The sequence below is a fragment of the Culex quinquefasciatus genome, chromosome 2 (genome assembly GCF_015732765.1).
Source record: "Culex quinquefasciatus strain JHB chromosome 2, VPISU_Cqui_1.0_pri_paternal, whole genome shotgun sequence".
Lineage (NCBI taxonomy): Eukaryota > Metazoa > Arthropoda > Insecta > Diptera > Culicidae > Culex > Culex quinquefasciatus.
In genome coordinates, this window is record NC_051862.1 from 101,388,467 (window position 1) to 101,411,544 (window position 23,078).

General features: G+C 43.8%; 2 protein-coding genes and 1 long non-coding RNA gene across 4 annotated transcripts in view; 2 read left to right on the top strand and 1 right to left on the bottom strand.

Moving 5' to 3' along the window:
• LOC6053525 (neurogenic locus protein delta) overlaps positions 1 to 7,841 on the top strand; it is a 36,397-nt gene extending 28,556 nt beyond the window's left edge. For both annotated transcript variants that reach the window (XM_038252917.1, XM_038252918.1), the window contains exons 6-7: positions 3,388 to 3,448; positions 5,709 to 7,841. In XM_038252917.1, the coding sequence (XP_038108845.1) occupies positions 3,388 to 3,448; positions 5,709 to 7,470 (1,823 nt within the window). In that variant the 3' untranslated portion in view covers positions 7,471 to 7,841. The remainder of the gene's footprint in view (positions 1 to 3,387; positions 3,449 to 5,708) is intronic.
• A 5,056-nt stretch (positions 7,842 to 12,897) lies between these two features.
• Positions 12,898 to 13,584, top strand: LOC119765901. The gene is made up of 2 exons (XR_005276920.1): positions 12,898 to 13,228; positions 13,283 to 13,584. It is a non-coding gene; the product is annotated as an uncharacterized LOC119765901 (long non-coding RNA).
• A 1,784-nt stretch (positions 13,585 to 15,368) lies between these two features.
• Positions 15,369 to 21,473, bottom strand: LOC6053523 (chromatin-remodeling ATPase INO80). The gene is made up of 14 exons (XM_038253786.1): positions 21,298 to 21,473; positions 21,032 to 21,233; positions 20,619 to 20,968; positions 19,093 to 20,551; positions 18,419 to 19,007; positions 17,868 to 18,365; positions 17,295 to 17,559; positions 17,023 to 17,190; positions 16,799 to 16,957; positions 16,290 to 16,392; positions 16,138 to 16,223; positions 15,873 to 16,080; positions 15,669 to 15,815; positions 15,369 to 15,611 (listed from the first exon to the last, which is right to left on the bottom strand). The coding sequence occupies exons 1-14, from the start codon at positions 21,352 to 21,354 to the stop codon at positions 15,400 to 15,402; spliced, it is 4,503 nt and encodes a 1,500-aa protein (XP_038109714.1). The 5' UTR covers positions 21,355 to 21,473; the 3' UTR covers positions 15,369 to 15,399.
• Between the last annotated feature and the right edge of the window lie 1,605 nt (positions 21,474 to 23,078).

A 23,078-nucleotide genomic window follows, 5' to 3' on the forward strand; every position in this document is an offset into this window, starting at 1 on the left:
ATTGCCTTGACCTTGAAGTAAGTGTAGATTTCGTTAAGCTATGAACAAAATTGTCCGTCCAACGTAGTTGCAGAATTTTGCGTCTGTCATCATAGCCTGTCTTCGACCATTGAACAATGTAACCAATGCAACAGAGTTTGACTGACAGATCCTGGAAAATCTTGCCCTTAGATGTAATGATCGGCAAATGATGATTGCGTCCGATTGATTTCCTTGATAGTCACCGAATAAAGGTTAGACTTGCTATTAGGATGTATATACAACTGTACAACTCAATTCAGAATTAGTAAATTGAAAGCTTTAAATAGGGACCTATAGAGCTTTAAAGCGTGGAACACAATACAACAGAAGAAAACGCGATAGGAGGGTTGTCAAATTCAGCGTTTCGAAAACCATGAACCAATTCCGCCTTAACTTTTCAATGGACGAATATGTAGATGTAAACAAGCAGACTATCTCTTTCTTACTCAACGTGAACTGTCACTAGAGCAAGTGGGATAGACAGTTTGTTTACATCTTTAGATTCGCCATATTGAAAAGTTAGTACGGAATTTATGTCGTTTCATTGTCTGCTTTGTGTTAGCATTAACATCACATAAACTTTTAATAGAATAGTTTTTCTACACATCAAGAATTATTATTTTTCTGGGATTTATAACAGAGTAAATCATTCCATAATCCCTTTGGTGGCCCCGGGAAAACACGAAGGTCATAGAAAGCGATTCAAATCGCGTGTTACTCCCATCACCAACGATCATCGTAGCTGATCGTTTGTGAATGAATTTAAAAGAAAACATCCCTCGAAAAGTAAAAACCCGCAAAAGTGCGCGCCACAATCGTTGATCGTCGATTTTGGAGGTGAACTACACGCGAGTTCCAGTGTGAGTTGAGTTGAGAGGTGAGGTGCGTGACTGCTGCGTGAGAGAATCCGGTGATGAGTCTTTTGAGCAGCTTCTTCTTCTCCTCCTTCTCCTCCTCCTCCTACTCGCACACATCTAAACAGTGTGGCACAGCAGCCTCGCTCCTCCAGAGGTGGTATCGGTGTCTGTGTTCTCAATGGAGCGCGCGCGCACACAACCGTAGACCGGCGCGCACGTAATGGGAACACATCGAGGCACAATTTTGCCTCGATCTACGACGCTCTCTCTCTCTCTTTCTCTCTAGTTGCATGAGTATAACGACGACGACGACGACGAAGGAGAGATGGATGGGCTGGTTGGCACGAAACCCGTCACCGTCGTCGCCGTAATACTGGGTCCCTCCGTGTTGGCCATGTGAAGCATATGATGATGAGGAGGTAGTCGGGCGAACGAGCGCGCGCCAGCTAGTGAGCGCACACAGACAACTGCTGCTGCTGCTGCTCATTGACAGCTGCATTTTCGATTCATTAATTTTCGAATTCGAGTTTTTCTCCTTCCATAACTTACAACCGGTGTGTGGCGCGGTCTCTTCAGGCATGATTCCTATTAAGTTGGCAGTAAGCCTTTTTTATGGAAATATGGATGTGTTTTCGTTGCAGAAGCAGCAGTCGTGAATACTCTATCAGAACGCAAAGCAGAGCTGGTTGGTAGGACGAGGTTCGCACGCTAATCAATTATCTCGGCGATATTTCTCTCACTACTTGTTGTTCCTTCGCCTTCTCTATGCTCCGTTCGCTTGGGGTAAGCTAATACACTGCCGGGCGGCCCATCACTTGGCTCCTAGTCCACCCCGCCAGAGCTCCCCGGGATTTCCCGGAAGATAGAACAAAGAGAAGCGTAAATTCACATTAAGAAGCACTTGGAAATATTGGTTGTTATTACTCAGTCTAGTATTGATTATAATAATTACGGCTAATCCACGGAGATTATACCAATGCCTAAATCAAAATATTAGCTGAGAGCAGCTACAGGTTTCTCAGTGCTCTACGTCGGATTCTACTAGAAGCGATCCGGAGAGCTCTCGCACCGCAATTAAAAGGGCAAGGGAATGCTTGCGGTATTCGCGTTGTATCTAAACCTTGGTGTAAGTCGAACTTGTTCTAAGAGTTAATGTTTGTCTAAGAACCACTAACCTGATAATCAACGTTAGCTCTCATTTTTCGAATTAATCTCTAAAAAGTGCTTTTCGTAATTTTGCAGAAATAATTTTGGGACGATCATAAAGAAGCGCAAAATTGTTATATCGTCGCAAAAAAAAAAAATCACGATGCTTAACCAAGTTTTTGAACCAACGCGAAAAAGGCGTCCTCTGACAGCTGGAAATCCAAAACATTAAATATTGACATTTCGTAAAAGAATTTTCAAAGACAATATTTTCAAAAGCTGTCACTTTAAAATACAAAGTTAGATTAGTGATGATATCGTCATGCTTTTTTTTTTTTTGTAGCAGAGTAAAACTTCTCGCTTTTGCAGCATGTTGTGATATTGCTGCAGACAGCTGCAAACGGGCAACCGGTTGGTTCGTCTGCTCTTTTCCATTGCGTCCTTCCCGGCACTGGAGCGCCCGGTGGTGTGGCGTTGTAGAGAAAGCAACAGCGCGCGCTACTCTGCTGCTGGAGACGGTACCCACAACTGCATTTTTTTATATATTTTTTTTCGGTTGCCTACATCATCCGGGTGCGCAACGATGAAAAGTGTAAACGTGAAACTTGTTTGTGTTTCAAATGTAAGCGCGCCCGCCGGTGACTCTGGAACTCGGGATCCTCTCGCGACCTGGGTGAAAATCTTCCCAAAGTCTAACGGAAGCGTCACTGCTGGAAAAGAGCAAAATTCGCTTGGCTAACATTCACAGAACCACGCTCCGCGAAGAAGCTTTGCCCTGCTAAGTCGCACCGTTTTTTTTTGTTGTTTGCATTTACACGAAAATTTTATGCCGGCAGCTGCGTTGTTGGGAGTCAACATGCCCCCCATATTTTGTCAGGCTGCCAACCAGCCAACCAGCGTCACGTGGGGTAACTCGAATCACTCTGCCGAGGACAGTTGGCCCGACCGCGTGATGATTGGCGGGTAGAACCGCATGATAATGTAATCGAAGCGCGCATCGCTTTCAAGGGTCCTTGTTGGCGCTGGTTAACCCCAAACAGTTTGATAAAGTTTTGACTATCTGTTAATTGAGTTTTTCAAATGTGGAACATTTTTTTCTTTTTGCTTCCGGAATTATTTTCGGAAGAATTATTCTGCAGATTTTTTACGACAAATCTTTTGAAAGTAAAATATGCAACAAGCTCGGACATTCAACTACGAAAAACATAACAAGTTGGAGGCTTTCTTTAAACCCTGCCAATACATAAATTAAAATGTATTTACTTTTGAAGTCTGAGTGATCTATGTTTAGAAAAAAAAAACAAATCAAGCTTTTTTTAACTAACCAATTTTTATTCTGACGTTTTTTCTTCTCCCATTCCAGCCCGTTGCACCCCCGGATGTGATGAGCAGCACGGCCATTGCAATAAGCCCAATGAATGCATGTAAGTATCTCTTTTTTGCGCTGTCTTGCTTCTTTTATAACAATTTGCCGCCGCTGAAACCGCCACCGGTCGCTTCCTGAAGGGGCACCGGGAAGACACATTATACAAAGTTGAAAAGAAGTTTTGTGCTGAAAATTGCGCATCCAGAACTCGGGTTTGTTGTTGCCGCCGCGCGCTCGCTGATTGCAGTTAGACAAAAACTATTGACACAAATCATAACGATTACGGCAATTGAAAGCACCTAATGATTAAATTGATTCGATTTACTTGACACGTTGCGACACACACACACACACACGATTCATTCGCCCACCAGCAGACGTGGTGTTTCACAGTTTTGTTTTATTGTGCGAGCATTATCCACGGCTCTCGGGCTTGGGATGTTCAGTTGTGCATGTGAGCCTCGGCCCCATTTCAACACACCTTGGTTACCTTTTGGGTCCGAGCTCCGAAAGGGATCAGCGCGCGGGCACGGGTTTGTACCGGTGTGGATCATCCCTAGCACCACCCGCGTGCGCGCCCATTTCCCACTTCTTGCACTTTCAGTCTTCTTTCTTGAAAGGCGAAAAGACTTGCTCCTCTCTCCTCCGCGAGATGATGCTTTGTTTTGCCTATAGAGAGTAGTTGTGTGTACGAACAGAACCTCGTTTAGTTGAATCTTGCCCGGGCCTGCCGTGGAGTCGCTGTTGGCTGGCTGGCTGGCTGGCTGGAAGAGACGACCTAACTTGGCAGTGGTGTGTCTCGTGCCGTGGGAAATACCTTCAGAAGAGGCGTGCCAAGAAGCTAATAATAACAATAATAAAATTGCATCGCCACAATCAAATAACTCCTGATGAGCACAGTTCAAGCATTACGTTACGCTTTTTAAATGATTTACGAGACAGCAGCGGGATTGAATTGATGTTCTCGGATGTTTTACCGGAACTTTGTCGTCTTTGAAGGGTAGGACAATTTCAGCTGTTTTGTTTCGTAACTTTTCCCAAACAAAGCTATTTCATGCTCAAATTTAAATCAATTAGAAATGTAGATCAATCAACTTTTGATCTACTTGGAAAATATTCGTCAGAATCTCACTCTCAGCAGCTTGTGGTTTCCTCATGAAAACAAACAGCTGTCACAGTCCCTGCGAAATGTGTTGGCTTGACTTCAGGCGGTCAACCTAAAAAAGCAGCTATAAGTCGCATGATAAACCATATTTAACACAAAGAAAAAGCAGAACTTGGAAGCATACAAACCAAAAATAAAGGCTTATTCAAGATACACTTTTTTAATGCGAGTTTTATAGTCTTTTTGGGAGTGTCTCCTGTAACGCGTAACTCAAGGTCTTTTTGCAAATTTGAGGGAGTGCTTATATGGAAACTATGCGTTACGTAACAGAATTTTTCATCACTCCATACTAAGGCATTCTAAGCCCAAAAATCAACCTTCTGTGGCCGAATGGTTACGGGTTTTCGCCTCATAAGCGGAATGTCATGGGTTCTTCTCAGGGTGGCAGCCTTAGGTTTAAGGTTTAAGCACTTTCCCTCTCAATAGGGACTGTGTTATAGATCTGGAAATGCTTAATAAAAATGGATAACACGCTACAATAGTTCTCGTAATCAGAATTAAGTGGCTTAATACTCAAACAGAAAAAAGCCCAAATCCAAAATATGAGCTTGATTAATAATTAATTAATTAATAACAGGTGCTGGCGCTCCGCCCTTCAATTTTAAATGGGATTTAACCCGTAAAAATAGTTTTTTTTTTTTTTTCAAAAATGTAACTTTTTGATGCATCTTGGCCACTGAAGCGGTTATTTTCAACATCATTGGCGTGTAGGCCAGATCCTTGCGCATCTTTTGGTATATATAACATTTAAAGTTGTTGAAACCTGGATCTCGGTACAAACCTTCAAAATTTGGCATTTTTTCGAAAAATCGATCCCGGCAAAAAAGATAGGCGTCCAAAAGATGCGCAAGGATCTGGCCTACACGCCAATGATGTTGAAAATAAACGCTTCAGTGGCCAAAATGCCTCAAATAGTGACAATTTTGAAAAAAATCTTTTTTTACGGGTTAAATCCCATTTAAAATTGAAGGGTGGAGCGCCAGCTCCTGTTACGTCCAATCAAGCTCATATTTTGGATTTGGGCTTAGTATGCCCACCGGAACAAACCCTTGAATGCCCGCCAAAAAGTCATTTTTGTTACATTCTACTACATACACTGTTCCGTTGACCACCGTTTGCGCTGAGATTAATCGATTTTATTTTCTACTTCCAGCTGCCAGTCCGGATGGAAGGGAGAGCTGTGCGACGAGTGCGAACCGTACCCGGGCTGCATGCACGGAACCTGCAAGAAGCCGTGGGAGTGCCTGTGCAACGAAGGCTGGGGCGGTTTGTTCTGCAACCAGGACTTGAACTTTTGCACCAACCACAAACCGTGCCAGAACGGTGGAACCTGCTTCAACACGGGCCAGGGCTCGTACACGTGCAAGTGTCCACCGGGCTTTACCGGCACCGAGTGCGAAACGGTCATCAGTGATTGCGCGGCCACGCCATGCCTCAACAACGGAGTGTGTCACGACGAGAAGCAGGGAGGTTACCGGTGCGATTGTCCCAACGGTTGGATCGGAGCTCACTGTGAGAAGGAAACGGTAACGTGTGCGGAGAAGCCCTGCCTGCATGGGACGTGCAAAGACACTCTTCAAGGGTTCAAGTGCGATTGTCCGGCCGGATACAGCGGAACGGCTTGCGAGGTCCAAATCAACGAGTGCAATCCAAGCCCGTGCGAGAACGGTGGCGTTTGCTCGAACCAAGGAGACTCCTTCAGCTGCAAGTGTTCCGATGGGTACAGTGGAACGAGATGCGAAGTAAACATTGACGACTGCCAGGGAAATCCGTGCAATAACGGCGGCTCTTGCGTGGATATGGTTAACCAGTTCCGGTGCCAGTGCGTTCCCGGTTTCATTGGATCTTTGTGCGAGAACCGAGTCGATTTGTGCCTCACGAAACCCTGCGCCAACGGAGGAACCTGTACGAACCTGAACAACGATTACAGCTGCAAGTGCCGTCCCGGATTTACCGGCAAGGATTGCAGCGTAGACGTGGACGAGTGCCATTCATCGCCTTGCAAAAATGGTGGGACGTGCGTGAATCGCGTAAACAGCTATCAGTGCGTATGTGCGGGAGGATTCCGGGGTGCGTCGTGTGACGAAGAAGCACTGTCAGCCAGCTGGGGCTCGGCAACTGGAAGTATATCGGCGCACATGGCAGGAGGTCATCAGGAGGCACACAGCGGCCGAAGTGACGGCCTGAGCAGTGGCCAGATTGTGTTGATTGCCATCTTTTCTGTTGCAACGCCATTGGCCGCATTCATCGCGACGGCCGTAGTGATTTGCATGAAGCGCAAACGTCGACGAGAACAGGAAAAGGACGACGCTGAAGCCCGCAAGCAAAACGAACAGAACGCTTCACACATGACGCACCACCACCACAACTCAATGTCTTCACCGAAGAGGAGCAGCAACAGCGCTCTCACAAATCTCGACACTTCCCACCATATGATCAAGAACACCTGGGATAAAAGCGTCAACAACATGTCCGCCTCGGCCAGTTTAGACGACGGATGTCTAATGAACAGCAGCCTGTACGGAGCGCTGCCCGGGACTTACGACAGCAACCCTTCCAGCAGTGAACAATGCTACCAGGCTGCCGCCATTCCAGCCACCCTGCAACGTGCCAAATCGCAAAAACAGCTCAATACCGATCCTATAGTAATGCATCGAGCATCGCAAATGATCGCCACCGGAAGTGGTACGACGGCCGGCGGTCAATCGTCGCAGCACGTGGCCGGACCGATCGCCGGCGTTTCCAGCGCTGGGGTCAGTTCATCGTCCGCAGCGGTTTCGGTGGTGAATCCGAAAGAGATGCTGCTCGAGAAGCGGATATCGGTGCTGTCGGACGTTAGCCTGTGCAACAGTCGGTGGAGCGGGGCGCCCCAGAATCGGCAGATCATCGGCCCCTGCAGTCCGCCGCACGTTTAAAACTTTTAATCATTGAACGCTTCGGTTTTATAAGAGATCTCTTTTTTCCCTTTGCTCTTGTTATACGTTGAAGATGCGTATATTTGTAATTATTAATATTAAGTTTTTTTTTTCCTCTTAACTAGAATCTTACAAACTGAATTGACGGTTAAATCATGTAACTTCAACATCCTACAGAGTTATAACGAAATGTTATTAAGTTAGCTGTGAATTTCGATGTTCTTAAAAAACGAACTGAAAATGTAAATCATGAATTTTCAATGGAATAATTAGGTTAAAACATTTATCAAAAGAAACAAAGTGGTCATGACAAATTGTTGGAAGCCCCACTTGTATCATTTTCAATAAAAACCAATTCCAACCAAATGGAATTTCCGAGTTTGAAGTCACCGGCCAGTATCGTGGCTGAGGATAGTTGTAACATAGAATAGGGAGAACAACACAAGTGTTATCTAAATAATAGCGTAATCACTTTCGGCCACGAGCAAGCGACCGAACGGTGTATTTATTATCTCTTTAGAAGCACGTCTAAACGACTGCGGTGTAATTTATTGATTTTTATCGGAACATATTTAACTACTAGCTAAGTTAACGAACACAAAAAAAAAACCTTCCAAATTGAGTCAATCTGTGACAAGTTACGAATCAGCTACGAACCTCCATTGGACTGAATAGGGGTACGTTTTTTGTTCGGAAAGGATTTAGAGCATTGAGTGTTGTAACCAAAGTTGTAAACTATAATGTAATTTTTTTTCTGTAGGGCAGTATTTCAGCGGCACCCGACGCCATTTTTTTTCTTTTCGACAGCCCAATCGCTTACAACCGGATTATTTTGGTCTCTTGGCACTGATTTCTGACCTGTTTCCTCCGTGCGCAAGTTGGAACGTTGGCCCTTTTCGCAAAATTTCACCCTCACATGGAGTTTTTTTTTTTTTGTTGCTGCTGATCGATGCCAGTCATAAAAGGTTTGGCGGAAGTCAACCGGAAGTCAACCACTCCGTCATTATACACTGAGTGAAAATCTGTTTTCACACATGATTTCGTCCCGTTCTGCGAGCCATTTGGAAGTAGTAATGTTCACAGCAAATACCTATGTTTTCGATTATAATCCTATACAAAACTAAATAATTCTCAATAAGGGCAATACTCTAAATTTCCTACATACAATTCCAAACTTTTCATAATTTTGTCTTTGATTTTACACAAAAATTTTAAATGCAGAAATAATTATGGAAAAAAAAGCAAATAGATAATGAAATAAGCACAATGCCGCAAAAAAACACATTTGAATGGCTTAAACTAGACGGAAACATATCTATGTCCTTCTCAATATCATAAAAATTGCATCAATCGAAAGCGACAGTTTCACTGACAATTTGACTGCCATAATAATATTTGTAAATAATACTCGCTACTTCCGTATAGGATATATATTTAGTAGGAATAAAATTGCTGTGAAGCAGCGGTGAAATATGTAAATCAACATATCAACATAGACCCGCCCGTCACACTCGGTTACTTAAGTCGCTAGAATCAGAAACGTTTTGGCAAACTTTGCTGGTCAATAGTTGATGCAAACTTTTGGGTCTGATTTAGAATTCGATCGCATTTTTTAATGTTGGAAAATTCGACCGGATAATGCTCGGCCAAATACACACCGTTCCATTTTATGAGAAGAAAACAAAACGTTAGCAAAGAAAAATGCACATATTTTCGATAGAAAGCTCTAATTTATATTGTTCCACCGTAAATCGGTACAGCGAAAATACGTGCTTTTTCTACCCCGCATCATGCTGATCCTATTGTATATGTATGTAAAAGTAAACAAAATAAAGCAGCCAGTCTTAAAGAACGAAAACAATCACAGTCAGCTAAAATAGAATAACTTCAGGTATTTAAATGAAAATTAAAGTATTTTGAACATGGTGAAACACTGTGACGTTCGTTCTTGCAACAAAGAATTATGACAAACACTAAGTTATAAACAAATGCTATACAATGCGAATGTTTTAACAACAAATATTAAAAAAGTATTGTGATTCATACTTAATTCGACCATTTAGGTATTAAGATAAACTATATGAATAGAATATTCAAGCGGTTTAGTAGTTTGGATCTAAGAAATGATGAAAACTAAGTCAGAAAAATAGTTTACATGTTTTTTTGTAAATTGCACTTTTTTATAATATATTGAACCAATTGACTGAATTTAAATGGATTCATTAATAAAAAAATAAATACAAAAAAAGTACTGTTGTTTTATTTGTAACCGAAAATGTGTGCACCCCATCCTTCCTTAAGTGGACTATACTGCCGTTCTACGCATAATTGTCCCATGTCAGTTTTTGACGATTTTGACTTTATGCCATTTTTAAGTTTAGTCTGATGTGTACTATAAGAAAAACACATAAAATCTGGTACTTTGTTCGGAAACTCATCAAAAACAACACCAAGTCTGTTTGTCCCATCGTTGAACTTCTACGCATAATTGTCCCACCAAGTATTTTCTTACACGGAATCATTAGTTTTACTAAGCATTATGTCTTGTTTACCTGCTGTATAGCAAGAGAATCACAAATAAGGGTGATAAACTGCTAAATGGGGCGATTAGGGACACATTGGGCGAATAGGAACCCACGGGACAGTTATGCGTAGAAACACAGAAATCGGTCGAAAAATTTCAATCACGTTTTTCTCAGTTGCACTTTTTTGAACATGGGACAATTATGCGTAGAACGGCAGTATACGTTCTACGCATAATTGTCCCATGTTCAAAAAAGTGCAACTGAGAAAAAACGCGATTGAAATTTTTCGACCGATTTCTGTGTTTCTACGCATATTTGTCCCGTGAGTTCCTATTCGCCCTATGTGTCCCTAATCGCCCCAGTCAGCAGTTTATCACCCTCATTTGTGATTCTCTTGCAATAAAACAGGTAAATAAGACATAATGCTTAGTAAAACTAATGATTCCGTGTAGGAAAATACTTGGTGGGACAATTATGCGTAGAAGTTTAACGATGGGATAAACAGACTTGGTGTTGTTATCAATGAGTTTCCGAATAAAGTACCAGATTTTATGTGTTTTTCTTAAAGTTCACATCAAACTAAACTTAAAAATGTCATAAAGTCAAAATCGTCCAAAACTGACATGGGACAATTATGAGTAGAACGGCAGTATAGACCTGGTAAGAAACCCTCCGCCTATACTTTTATCACGGATAGTCTGTGATAGCACGATCACGTCAATTTGGTGTTCGATTAAATGGAAAGGATTTTAGGTTTAAACCACAGAGTAACACAGAGTCACCACTGCCATTTAATTTTTGGTTCCACTATTTGTATATAATACTTGCTGCTACCAGCAAACCTTATGGAGCCAAACATTGAAATGACTTTTCTTCTGAATGTTTGCTCTGGGTTACTCTGTGTTTAAACCATTCATAGAACAGTTGAAATAAATTGGGTTTAAAATTTGTAATAAAAGTAAAAGAAAGCACCTTGAAGGGAAAAATGTGTGTGTGTGTGTGGGGGGGGGGGGGGCAGGTGTAACAAGCTAAGGAAATGATTATGACAACCATAAAAAAAGTTTAAAAAGTCAGTATGATTTTTGATAATACTTTAAAATCAGAACTTGACTATGAATTTGCTAAAACAAGTTAAAAAAACGTTTTTGTACCGTCAATCACAGACAAATAGACGTAAACTATTAAACTTTTTTTTCAGGAATCCATTGATCACAACAGTTATCTGTGGCTGGCTCAATCTGGTGACAAAAACTACATACATACCGATACCAATCAGCTTAGAACACCATACGCGGTGCCCGTGCTGTATCAAAAAGGTTGTTCCATGTTTCTCGGTTCTGGGCTGCAGCTCGCCAGTCTCCTAGGTTGCAGATTAGGGTGACAAGAAAAAATGAAAATGTTGGGAAATCTGAAGAGATACCCCCTGGATCGATTCTTCAGGCAACAATAAGTTACTGTGCCAATTTTGAGTCAAATCGGTTAAGGCTAAGGGGTCGCTTTTTATCGTTGAAGTTTATATGGGGAAAATCGCTAAAATGTATGGGGAAAAACATCGCTTCAGGATTTTGGCAGCAGGTGGCGCAGGTCTCGCCCAAAATTGTCCAAGCGTGAGATTCTTGTAGGAAATTTAATTTCCTGCAACTTTGTCGAAGGGTGCAAGAAGATCCGAGTTGATCTTGATGAGTTATTAACAATGCGATGAAAAGAAATTGGCTTATATACTTGAAAGAATATAAGGGGTATATAAGAAGTACATAAGAAAATAATTTTTACTAGAAAAATCATCAAAAGTGAAGATGGCGTTCGAATGGTGAACGTCCGAAATGTCAAAACTACGCAGTAGCACCAACATTGGAAAAAAATGTGGCGGTCATGCCATTACACACTTTTTTCTTAATGTTGGTAACACTGCGTGATTTTGACATCTCGGGCGTTCACCATTCTAACGCCATTTTCGCTTAAAAATCTGGATAAACTTCAACGGTAAAACTTTTCTTAATCCACCATTAGGTGGGTGATGCCTTCCTCACATTTACAAAGTAATAATGAAAATAAGTTCATGAAAAAATATATACCTGATACAGACTTTTCCAGAAAACATGCAGACTCTCATTTGAAGCAATGTGGCAACCGGGCGTTTCGCATCTGGCGCGACTCTCGCACGTAAACAAAAAGACCCGGCCTTTTGAGGTTATGCAAAAAATCACCCTTTTTTGTATCTACAAAAATCTTTTTCTTGGCATAACTTTTTAAATACTTTACTAAACAGAATAAAATTTAATAGGGTGTTTTTCTCGCGTAAAACTTCCGCCGACGAATCGAAGCTACACTCGTTTAAGCTTGAAACGCTCGCCGTATTCTACAGTCTCGAGAAATTCCGCGTGTACGTGTTTGGTATCCACATCACGATCGTTACGGATTGTAACGCGTTGAAAGCGACACTAGCTAGGAAGGACATCAACCGTAAGATCGCGCGTTGGGCTTTATTTATCGACGTATTTGAACCACGTGATTGAACATCGTTCTGGCGCAAAGATGCAGCATGTTGATGCGCTATCCCGAATGTACTGCCACGTGATCGAAGAAACCGATCAATCGAGTAACGTTTTCGAAAACGCGCTGTACGTGAATCAGATCAAAGATACCGCGATTATAAAGATTAAGTCCGATCTCGAAAACGGCGACAGCAAGGACTACGAGGTACGCGACAATTTGGTTTTTCGTAAGTACAAGAACAGATTGCTTTTGTACGTCCCCGCGAACATGGAAGAATCGATCTTCTATAAGTAACACGATGGACTAGGTCATTTCGGCGTTGACAAAGTCTGCGAGCTCGTGAAACGTTCGTATTGGTTTCCGAAGCTACGGCCGAAGCTTCAGGATCACATTGCGAAGCGAGGGGCGTGACAAAGGCCTTAATATATTAATTTTTGGTATTTAATACATTAAGGAATTAAATTCCTCATGTCATTTGAGATTTGACAGCGCCACACCTGCTTTGAAAACTTTGGTTTGCTTTGTGTCTCTTTCGCACGCTCGGCTGTCAAGCTTGTTTTGGTTTCGTGTAAAAATGAATGACGACGTGGAGCTGAAGAGATTTTGGAGGAGGACGATCCAAACGTGCATTGACGGAAAAATTGCAGCCGGCGGAGTCGATTACTTTAACCAGTAGATGGTTAACTGCGGTTTCACCTATGACAAGATCCTGGAACGCGCTTTGCCGTAGTGTTATGGTCAAGTTCAAGAATATAAATCAGACGTTAGACAAGAGCAAGATTTCGTTGCAGCTGGTGGTGGCTTGCGATAGCGATGCCTTCAACAAATCGGCATCGGGGGAAATAAATTGCAACTTCTGTGCAACCGTAAACTGCACTACGAGCGCTGTGATGACAACGCCGCTCTGCGGTGCACTAGAGCTAGGGTGCTAGACTGAGGCAGGTTCGGGAATGGGTGACACGGAAAAGCATTCAGGAGTAGTCCATTATAATTTCATCAGAGTAACCTACTTGGAGTGGCTTTTATCTACGTTAGGTGGTACTTTTTGGTAGATTGCATGGAAAAGAAGAAAATAAAATATCTCATCTTTGTTGTTTCATTTATTTCAATAATAATTCCGCCATGTTAAGTTGGCCAGTTCTTGAGTGTCTGGAATAACGGCGCCACTTTGCCGATCGCCAAGGACCCAGGCGCAGAAGCTGGGGCTGGGGCGAAGCTGGTGGGCCGCATTCAACATGCCCAGCTGTTTGGCGGGAGGACTAACGAAAAAGCCAGACCAAACCAACTGGACCATGTTTGCGAAAATATGTGGGTGGAGAATTGGAATCGAGGATCCGTTTCAACAAACGCAGCATCGAGGTGTGTATCAATGCGCCGCTCGATGGCCTTCTCCAACAAATTTCCGGCTGGAGCAGCTTCGATATCGTCCAAAACGTCATTGCTACCGCCTTGGATGGCGCTGCGCAACTTTTCCGGTTTGCCTGTGCCGCACTGGCCCCGCTGGCACTTTCCTGCTCAACCGGCTTTCCGACGACACAAATTTTGCGCCAAACACAACAACAAACACGCGCGGTGTCAAACTGTCAAATCAATGTAGTGTAAGAAGAGGTGGCGTTGTTTTGAACGTAAACAATCGTTAATGTATTTAATTCCTACCGTTAATTAATTAAATTATTTAATTTCTTATTACTGTCCCGCCCCTCGTTGCGAAGTGTGTTACGTGTATCGCGTTTAACCCGAAACAGAAGAAGTTAGATGGACCGTTGCACCTGGTGGACAAGTCAAACGTGCCCTTCCGGACCGTTCACATTGATCATCTAGGACCGCTGGAGAAGACGAAAGGTAAGAACTAGCACATACTTGCCGTTATCGACGCGTTTACGAAGTACGTTAAATTTTACCCGACCAAGACGACCAACTCGCGCGAAGTATTGAAACATCTGAAATCGTATTTCATTGCGTATTCGACACCCGACGTTATCGTGTCCGATCGCGGAACCGCGTTTACTTCCGATCAGTTCAAAGCTTTCGCTAACGATCACGGATTTCATCATCAACTCGTCGCGACCGCGTGTCCGCAAGCGAACGGACAGGTCGAACGTTGGAAGTGTTCCATCTACAAGTCGCTGATAAGACCGGTCGCCCTCTACGGGCACGAGACGTGGACAATGCTCGAAGAGGACTTACGAGCGCTAAGCGTCTTCGAACGTTGAGTGGTAAGGACTATCTTTGGCGGCGTATGTGAGAACGACGGATGGCGGCGGAGAATGAACCTCGAGCTTGCACAACTCTACAACGAACCAGGCATCCGGAAGGTCGCGAAGGCTGGACGGTTGTAGTGGGCGGGTCATGTTGCTAGGATGCCGGAGCAATTGAGCCAGCGGAACCAGAGGATCAACCCTGCGAAGTTGGTGTTTGTGTCGGAGCCGGTAGGAACAGGACGCGCGAGGTGGGTGGACCAAGTGGAGAACGATTTGTAGAGAGTGAGTGTCCCGCAAAACTGAAGACAAGCAGCCATGGACCGAGCTTGTTGGCAGAGACTCGTGCAGCAGGCCAAACTAATGGTGTAGCGCCAACAAAAGTAAAGTAAGTTGGCACAGATAATTATTTTTGCTAAGGAATCGAGTCAGAGTGTATCTCTAATGTCGTTTTTATTTATTGTCACCCGAGAATTTATTGTTCCAAGAATTAAATTTACAATTTAAATCAGTCATCATTATATACTGATTGATAAAATTAAAACGTGATTAACGTCTGTTTGTCAGTGGTTTTTCCGAAAAAAACATTTTCTTCAATCAATTGAAAATAAAGTAAGGGTTAACGTTTTTGTTTGTTTAGGTTTGGGATGGTCATAATTAAATATTGTCAAGAAAACAATACTAGGATTTGTTTTTTATTTTGCACCATTTCATGGCGAACTTCTACTAGTTTCCGGCGGAGATGGAGCGGTACCTTGCCCCCCCAACGGTACAACCAGTGGGCCGACAGGTTTCCTTACTCGTGTAGAATGACTCCGATGGCCTTGGTTTCCGGGACCGTTTTTGAGGCGTGGTCGACCTGGCCCTCTTTTGACCTGGGGAAGCTGCTGAATTGCTGCCGGTGCCGCTGGTGTGTGTGCATCTGAAAAGGAAATTTTCCGTGTTCATTCGCAGTTGTGGGGAACGGACAATGACTTACCGCTCGGTGACTGCCCAACGAAGTCTGATCGGCCAACACTACCAGTGCCACCACCGCGGCGAGATCCTCGTGGTCTGCCCCGCTTTGTTCCACGAGGGTGATGGCGTTTTCGTTGCTTCCCAAGGACACCGTAGGGCATGAGTGATCCTGTTGAAAAATTGAAGAGAAAATAATAACGTTTTCAATCAGACTACGGACACCTACCTGATATATGCGAACCGCTTGCACTATCACAATCATTGTCATCGTTACTGGAGTCGGCGCCACCTTGAGGCACGGATTCCGAAAATTTTACATTCCCACTTGTGTTAGATTGCTCGCTAGCGGCCGGACTGGGAGCGCCCGACTCTAGAAATATCAAATCATCCGCGTTTAGTTGCGTTTCGTTCTTGCTTTTTTTCAGTTCGCCTATCTGCAATCAATTAAGCAGAGTTAAATATATTGAATACTAGCTGTTGTTCAAAGCCACCTTGATCGTTGATGGAGCTGCTCTTTTTCGTTCACGTTCCTTCTCATCGTCAGCAACACTCTTCCTTTCTTCCGTCTTTTGACGATCTAAAAAAATGGTTGATTAACAAATAAAGAGTTAGTAGGGAGGTTACAAAATCTAACAAAACATACATTTCAACTCAATTTCTTCGTCATCCAACAGTAGAGAGACTACTTCTTTTGGCTTCAGCGTGTCTGGTTTAAAGTTGCCACCGCTTATCACCATTCTTTGAATCTGCAATGGAAGTTGATATCGATCAGCTTATGTGACGAGAGTTGGGACCGGATCCCGTTCATGCGGATCTATGTGGTTGGCAATTAACGCAGTTATCTTATTATATAGGTCAGATGTTGGTTGGAGGTTTTTTTTTTTTTTTGGTGTACCAGCCTAGAAGTAGGTTGAGAATCGCTGCTGTAGCTGGACAAGGCGCGGCAGATCGGATTACTCCAGCGATTCCTCCTGGCTGGGGAGGTTCCTACGGAAGCGTGACCGCGACGAGCGGTACAGTTCCGGAACAAGCAGCTGTGTCCGGTGATGACCTATTCACTCTGCCAGTGTTGGTCGACGACTGTGTTACGCCTCACATAAATATTTTTTTCGAGGGGAGGAGATGATTCGCGAATCCAAAAACCCACATTACCTCACTTTTTTCCCGAGCTCGTTGCAATATCCGCTCCTCGATGGTTCCCTTGCAAATCAAGCGATAAACAGTGACCTGTTTTGTTTGCCCAAGACGGTGCGCTCGATCCATTGCTTGTTGATCAACCGTCGGGTTCCAGTCGGAGTCGTAAAAAATAACCTGCCAAAATTAAAGATAAATTGTGCCGTCCTCATGTCCGACCGGATCAATGCTATGCCACAAACCGTGTCCGCCGCTGTTAAGTTAATGCCCAATCCCCCGGCACGCGTCGAGAGCAAAAACACGAAAATGTCAGTTCTGCTCTGGAAGTCAGCAACCATGTCGCGTCTTGCCGAAATTTTGCTGGATCCGTCGAGCCGCATGTACCGGTGCTTTCGGTGCCACATGTACTCCTAGAATGCAAAAAAATAACAAAACAGATTTTTCAAATGCAAAAAAAAATAACAAAACAGATTTTTCAAATAATTCTAACAAATAGCCTCAAACAGCTGCTTACCTCCAGCAGGTCGATCATTTTGGTCATTTGGGAGTAAATTAGCACGCGATGGCCTTGGGTTTTAAGCCGAGTCAGCAGGGAGTCCAGTACGGCCAGCTTGCCCGCGTCGGAAACTAGCGTTTGCTTGTCCGGGATGACTATTTTGGACCACCCGACCGAGCTCGTGTAGGACAGCTTCAACGCGTCCAAAACCAGAGCAAACCCATCCGGAGATTCGCATTGGGCGTGGCGAATGGCTGCCCACGCGGCCCGACGACTCTTGCAGCTGGAAAACGAGAGGTGAATTATGCACTCGTGCGAAGGTTTAATTCCATCAGGAGAAACTTTGGTCTTGACTAAAGAAAGTATTAGACTATGGCAAACAAACAAACAAACTCGCACATTGTTGTGTTTGACAGTTTGCCAAATTCGCAAACACTGCAAAATGTATGCGGGCTGACGTTTCTGCAAACAAATGCAAACTGCCAACTGTTAACAACATTGTTTGTTTGCGAGTTTGTTTGTTTGTCATAGTCTAATACGTCCTTAAGAGAAATACAACGTTTCCCACCATGGAGTGCAATGTAAACTCACTAGAATTTCTTTTCCGAACTGGCGACCCGTGGAATGAGTCCGTACAGAAATTGTGGCATCTCGGTTGGCCAACATTGATGCATTTTTGTAGGATGGAAGCGGTGTGGTAACTCCGGCAAAAGAGTCAAGTTCGTACTGGAACCTACCGGAAGTTCGTCCAGACCTTCGAGTTTAATCTCCGATGTGCCTGATGGGGGAGTTGTTTTTTTCACACTGGACAGCTTGAGAGCATTCCGACTTCGGAGAATTCTATGTTCCATTGTTTCCTGCATATCACTATGGATTATGAGATCGACGTGACTGTAGATACTGTTGACACCGCTTGAGGTGAAAATGATCGACTTTAGTACCTCGTGCGAGTCTTTGAACAGCGTGTTCGTCCAGCGTTCAATCGTTGGTTCCAGCAGCATGCATTGCTTATCGATTTGACGCTCCCACCATATCCAGCGATGGTGTAGCAGAATTAGATATTTGAACAATTGGCGAATGTGTCGGAAGCTGTAAAAAAAAGTTCTTAATATCTGTAGCTACCCTTATCTAAAAACACATACAAATAGATCAACCCTGCCAGTGCCAAACGGTCCACCTCATTGGGGGACAAACAGCTGAATCTCGCAAACGAAAACGCATCGTTTGTGTTCAAGTCCTGCGCGCAGTCGAGCTTGCCGCTTGTTTGAAACTTTCCGAACACGGACCGGTGCACGTTTTCGCAATTGAAAACATTGTACCGATTGTATAGAAGATGACACTTGCTGGCAATTGTCTGGACCAGGTAAGCCTCGTAGTAAACCAACCGTGGCACCTCGTACTCCACCGGACGACAAAAGAATGGACTCTTGGCGTCCCGACGCTCAAAGAGTTCCGGATGGTTGCACACCTTTCGAAACTGCATCACAAGATTCATCAGGTTGGAAGTAAAGTTCTTGTCGAACGAGTGGCCATCATTGCCGTGGCCCGTGAGGTGCAGCAGATCTTCAATGCAAATTTTCTTCTTCAATGCCATGTACAACAACTTTTGTCTCGTCGTCAGCGGACAATACACCATTATTTCGATCTTGTCCGAAAGCTCATTTTCAACGTCCTTCTTGATGCGTCTCAGCATAAATGGTTTCAATATCATGTGAAGTCGGGAAATTTGCTCTGAAAATCAGTAATAAGCAGTAGAAATAAATTTGGTAGAATTTAACATTCAGATAATTATATGGAAGAATAACTTAATGCTTACTTTCGTCGATTCCCGTCTTGTTTTCGGCGTGACTTTCGATATCCTTTGAAAACCACTCGTTGAACTCGTCGTGAGAATCAAACAGTGTGGGCATGATAAAGTGCAAAAGCGCCCAAAGCTCCGCCATGCTGTTCTGGATCGGAGTACCGCTGAGCAGCAGCCTGTTCCGGCAGTTGAACCCGAGAAGTAACTTCCATCGCACCGAACTGGAACTTTTGATAGCTTGCGCCTCATCCAGCACCATATACTGCCACTTTATCCGGTTGAAATACTTGTAGTCGGACACGACCAACTGATAGCTGGTGATCACTACGTGGAACGTAGCATCCTTGGTGTGGAGATCTTTCTGCTCCCAGAATTGTCGAAGAATTTTGCGCTCGTTTGGCGATCCCCAATACGGGACTACGTTGAATTCGGGCACAAATCGTTCCATCTCTTGCTGCCAGTTGTGCAGCGTCGAGGCAGGAGATATGACCAAAAATGGACCCCACACGCCGTAATTTTCCGCGATGTGACAGAGGAATGCGATCGATTGGACCGTTTTTCCCAGACCCATTTCGTCCGCCAGAATGCCGCTGATGCCTTGATCGTAGAGATTCGCCAACCACGTCATTCCCTTAAGCTGATATCCTTTGAGGCATCCCTGGAAAAGCGACGGCTGTGGCAAATCGATGATGGTCCCAGAATTGTCAACATTCTGATAAATTGGCACCTTTTGCTGCACGGAACTATCGAATTGTTCCTTTCGAGCACGTTCGCTGTTGAACGCGTCGGTTGCGTTGCGATGTGCTTGCTCCTTCATAAGCTCGGCGTCGTAATTGTCGATGGCAGTCAACCTTGGATTGGATTCTTCGTCGAGCTGTGATAAAATTTTCAACTGCTCCTCCTTGGACACGTTGCCCAACTTTTTAGACATGAAGTGAGCATACAACTCCGTCTGCGTAATCAAAAAGTTCAACTTTCTCTGCTGTCGCTTTGCTTCCACAATCTCAACATCAATTTTGCGCTGCTCCTCGGCTTCCTTCTCCATACGGCGGCGCGTTTCTCGCTCCACGCGATCATACCTTTTCCAGTAGCCCTGCATTTCTCGTGTGAGCCGTTTTGCGCGCCAAACGGTATCTTTCATGAGCTTTTGCGATTGCATCGCCTTCTGGCGGGATACCTTCATACAAAGCGAGGCCACCCGCCGGCAGTTGGTTACCATATCTTTGTGGTTGTTAATTTTAGCTCGCTGCACTTTTCCCAGCTCTTTTTTCGCCATCAGCTGCCAAATCTTGCGCCGTCTTATCGCCATCATTTCCGGCGTTTTCGCCATCGATTTTCGGCCCCGCTTGCTTTTGATGCCCGTGGGACTGGTGGGCTTGGAATCGATTTCATCGTCATCGTCATTTCTCAGCGCGGCCAACTGCTCCTCCCAATCTATGTCGGAGCAGCCACGATCTTCCAGGTCATTCCGCTTCTGAAACATTTCCAGTCATTTCAAAATAATAATAATAAAAAAAAAAACAAATAAGAAAGACACTTACTGTTGGCTTTTTGCCCTGCTTCAATTTCATCAACTTCTCGATCTTTTTCCCCCGCTTCATTTTACGTTTGCGAACACCTACTATCGAGCGCCTATGTTCCGGGAACATATCGAAGCTAGACAAAAATCCCACTCCGTAATATCCGTACTGGGAATTCTGCCGACTGGTGTAATATTTTTCACGATATTTTTGCTCTCGCATGTGCATCCGCAACATATCTTTAATGTACTCATCCTCGTCGGATATATCCTGGTCCGTTTCGGTGTCCGACAGGAGCAAATTTTGCAACCACAAGCGTTCCGGTCCGACAGAGGACAGATTGTAAAAGTATCGCTTATCTTCATTGCGTTCTGAAAGCACAAAAAGCAGGACAATTTTGTTTAACGTTTTCCGGGATCGTTAGTAAAACCTACCCTGCTTGGACGCTTTAACACCGTAGGCAAGCTTCCGAAAGTTACGAATACTTCCGGCCCCGCCGCCACTAGACGAATCTGTGTTGTTGGTCGAATCTTCATCGCTACTTTCGTCGTACTCGTCGCTGCTGGTCAACGGAGCGGTCAGCACCTTTTGGGCGTAAGAAAGAAATGGCTCTACGTCGAGGGCCGCTTCCAGACGCTGCAAACGCAAGAGGTGTTTAATGAAAACAAAAGTTTATTTCGAAGCTATTTTAACAAATTACCTTTTCTTCCAGAGGTTGGGCCATCTTTTGCTTCTCATGAATATCTTTTTCGGCCATGGTTACATGGACACATGAACTGCTAGAATTTCATAAAATTTGTGTAAAACTTAATATTACGAGGGAACCGAACCGAACTTTGCGATAAAACCAAAGAAAAACAATTTGCCATTGACAATCTGAATGTCAATTCAACACGCTTACACGGATACGTCACGACTGTCATCCACATACAAAGCGAGTGAAGTCAAAATCGAACCAACCCCGTAAAAAATTTGACAGTTCTTGACCTAACGAAACACCCTTCAAAATCGGGTAATCAAAAACAACCAACCAGTTAGCCGATTTAAGGTGTATTCACATTATACCGCATTCGCAGCCGCAGCCGCATCCGCACAAAATTTGACAGTACGGACGCACAGTGCGGACGCGATTTCTCCAATGCATTTCATATTCAGCCATTCACACTGTTCCGCATCCGTATCCGCAGTACGGATTCGTATACGGATGCGGAACAGTGTGAATGGAAACATTTGAAATGCATTGGAGAAATCGCGTCCGCACTGTGCGTCCGCACTGTCAAATTTTGTGTGGATGCGGCTGCGGCTGCGGATGCGGTATAATGTGAATACTAGAGAGCCTGGAGCTTATTAGAGAACGGACATCTCAAACCAAAAGTAGCAATCGAAGCACGAGAACTGTCAAACGGAGGTACCAATCGAGCATAAGACAAAGGATTTTGCTCGATTGGTACCTCCGTTTGACAGTTCTCGTGCTTCGATTGGTACTTTTGGTTTGAGATGTCCGTTCTCTAATAAGCTCCAGGGTCTCTAGTGAATACACCTTTAGTCGGGATTCGTCAGGAGTAAGATTTTTAATCGGCCTACGAATAGACCGATTAAATTGGGTTGAGTAAGATTTTATTTTATTCACAGACTAAATCGGTAAAAAATCGGTTGTTTTTGAAACCGATTTCGTCGGCCGATTTCGACAACCGATTTACCACCAGACCAGATTACACAGAAGTCTGTTGCCCGGTCGGCCGATTCGTTGGCCAACGAATCGGCCGAAACCACCCGACTAGACCCGACTTAGTTATGCGAAAAGTCGGATTTTTTTTACGGGGAAGATCGAACCAAGTTTTTGCAGCGAGGTTTTTGAAAATGTTGTATGCACATGAATTGCAAAAATAAAAATTAATCACCAAGCTTTTTTTTCAAGCGATTCACATTTAATTTCAGATTTTCAGAGTTTTTTTTTAAAGGACCAATAAACTATTGTCTTTCATATGTTTATAGGACCTGATAAAAAAAACTCTAGATTTGAACTTTAATTAATATTCAAATAACTTGTAGCAAACTGGTAAAATTAATTAAATGTTAAATCTAGGGGTGAGACACATGCCCTAATCAACCAAAAATTTCCAGCTAGTTGATTAAAAATTACAGTTAGTTGATTAGAATTATCGCTAATCGATTAGTGTATTCCTGCCTTTTCACTTTTATCTTGGGCTGATGAACAAACGTCAAAACATCACAACATAGCAAAATTCATCGTGCTTGCGGCCGTTAGACAAATGTAAGGCAACCATGCAAAGTGGCCAACCTGGTTCTGGAACCTATTGCCCACGAATTGCCAATTGGAGTACGATGGTGTTATCGAGGTGTGCAAACGACCGACGAATTTACAGGGCAGCAGATTATGCGGAATCAAACCGATCCGGCGGTAAAGTTGCGGCGTGGAAATTTTTAAAAATAGATTCCGTCGCCGGGAACAAAGGAGTC

Excerpts from the sequence above, each read along its gene's own strand:
- LOC6053523 (XM_038253786.1), bottom strand. The coding sequence starts at position 21,354 with ATGGCCGAAAAAGATATTCATGAGAAGCAAAAGATGGCCCAACCTCTG. Across the intron at positions 17,191-17,294 it reads AAATGATCGACCTGCTGGAG|GAGTACATGTGGCACCGAAA; the intron begins GTAAGCAGCTGT and ends TTTGCATTCTAG. Across the intron at positions 15,816-15,872 it reads AAGCGGTTCGCATATATCAG|GATCACTCATGCCCTACGGT; the intron begins GTAGGTGTCCGT and ends ATTTTTCAACAG.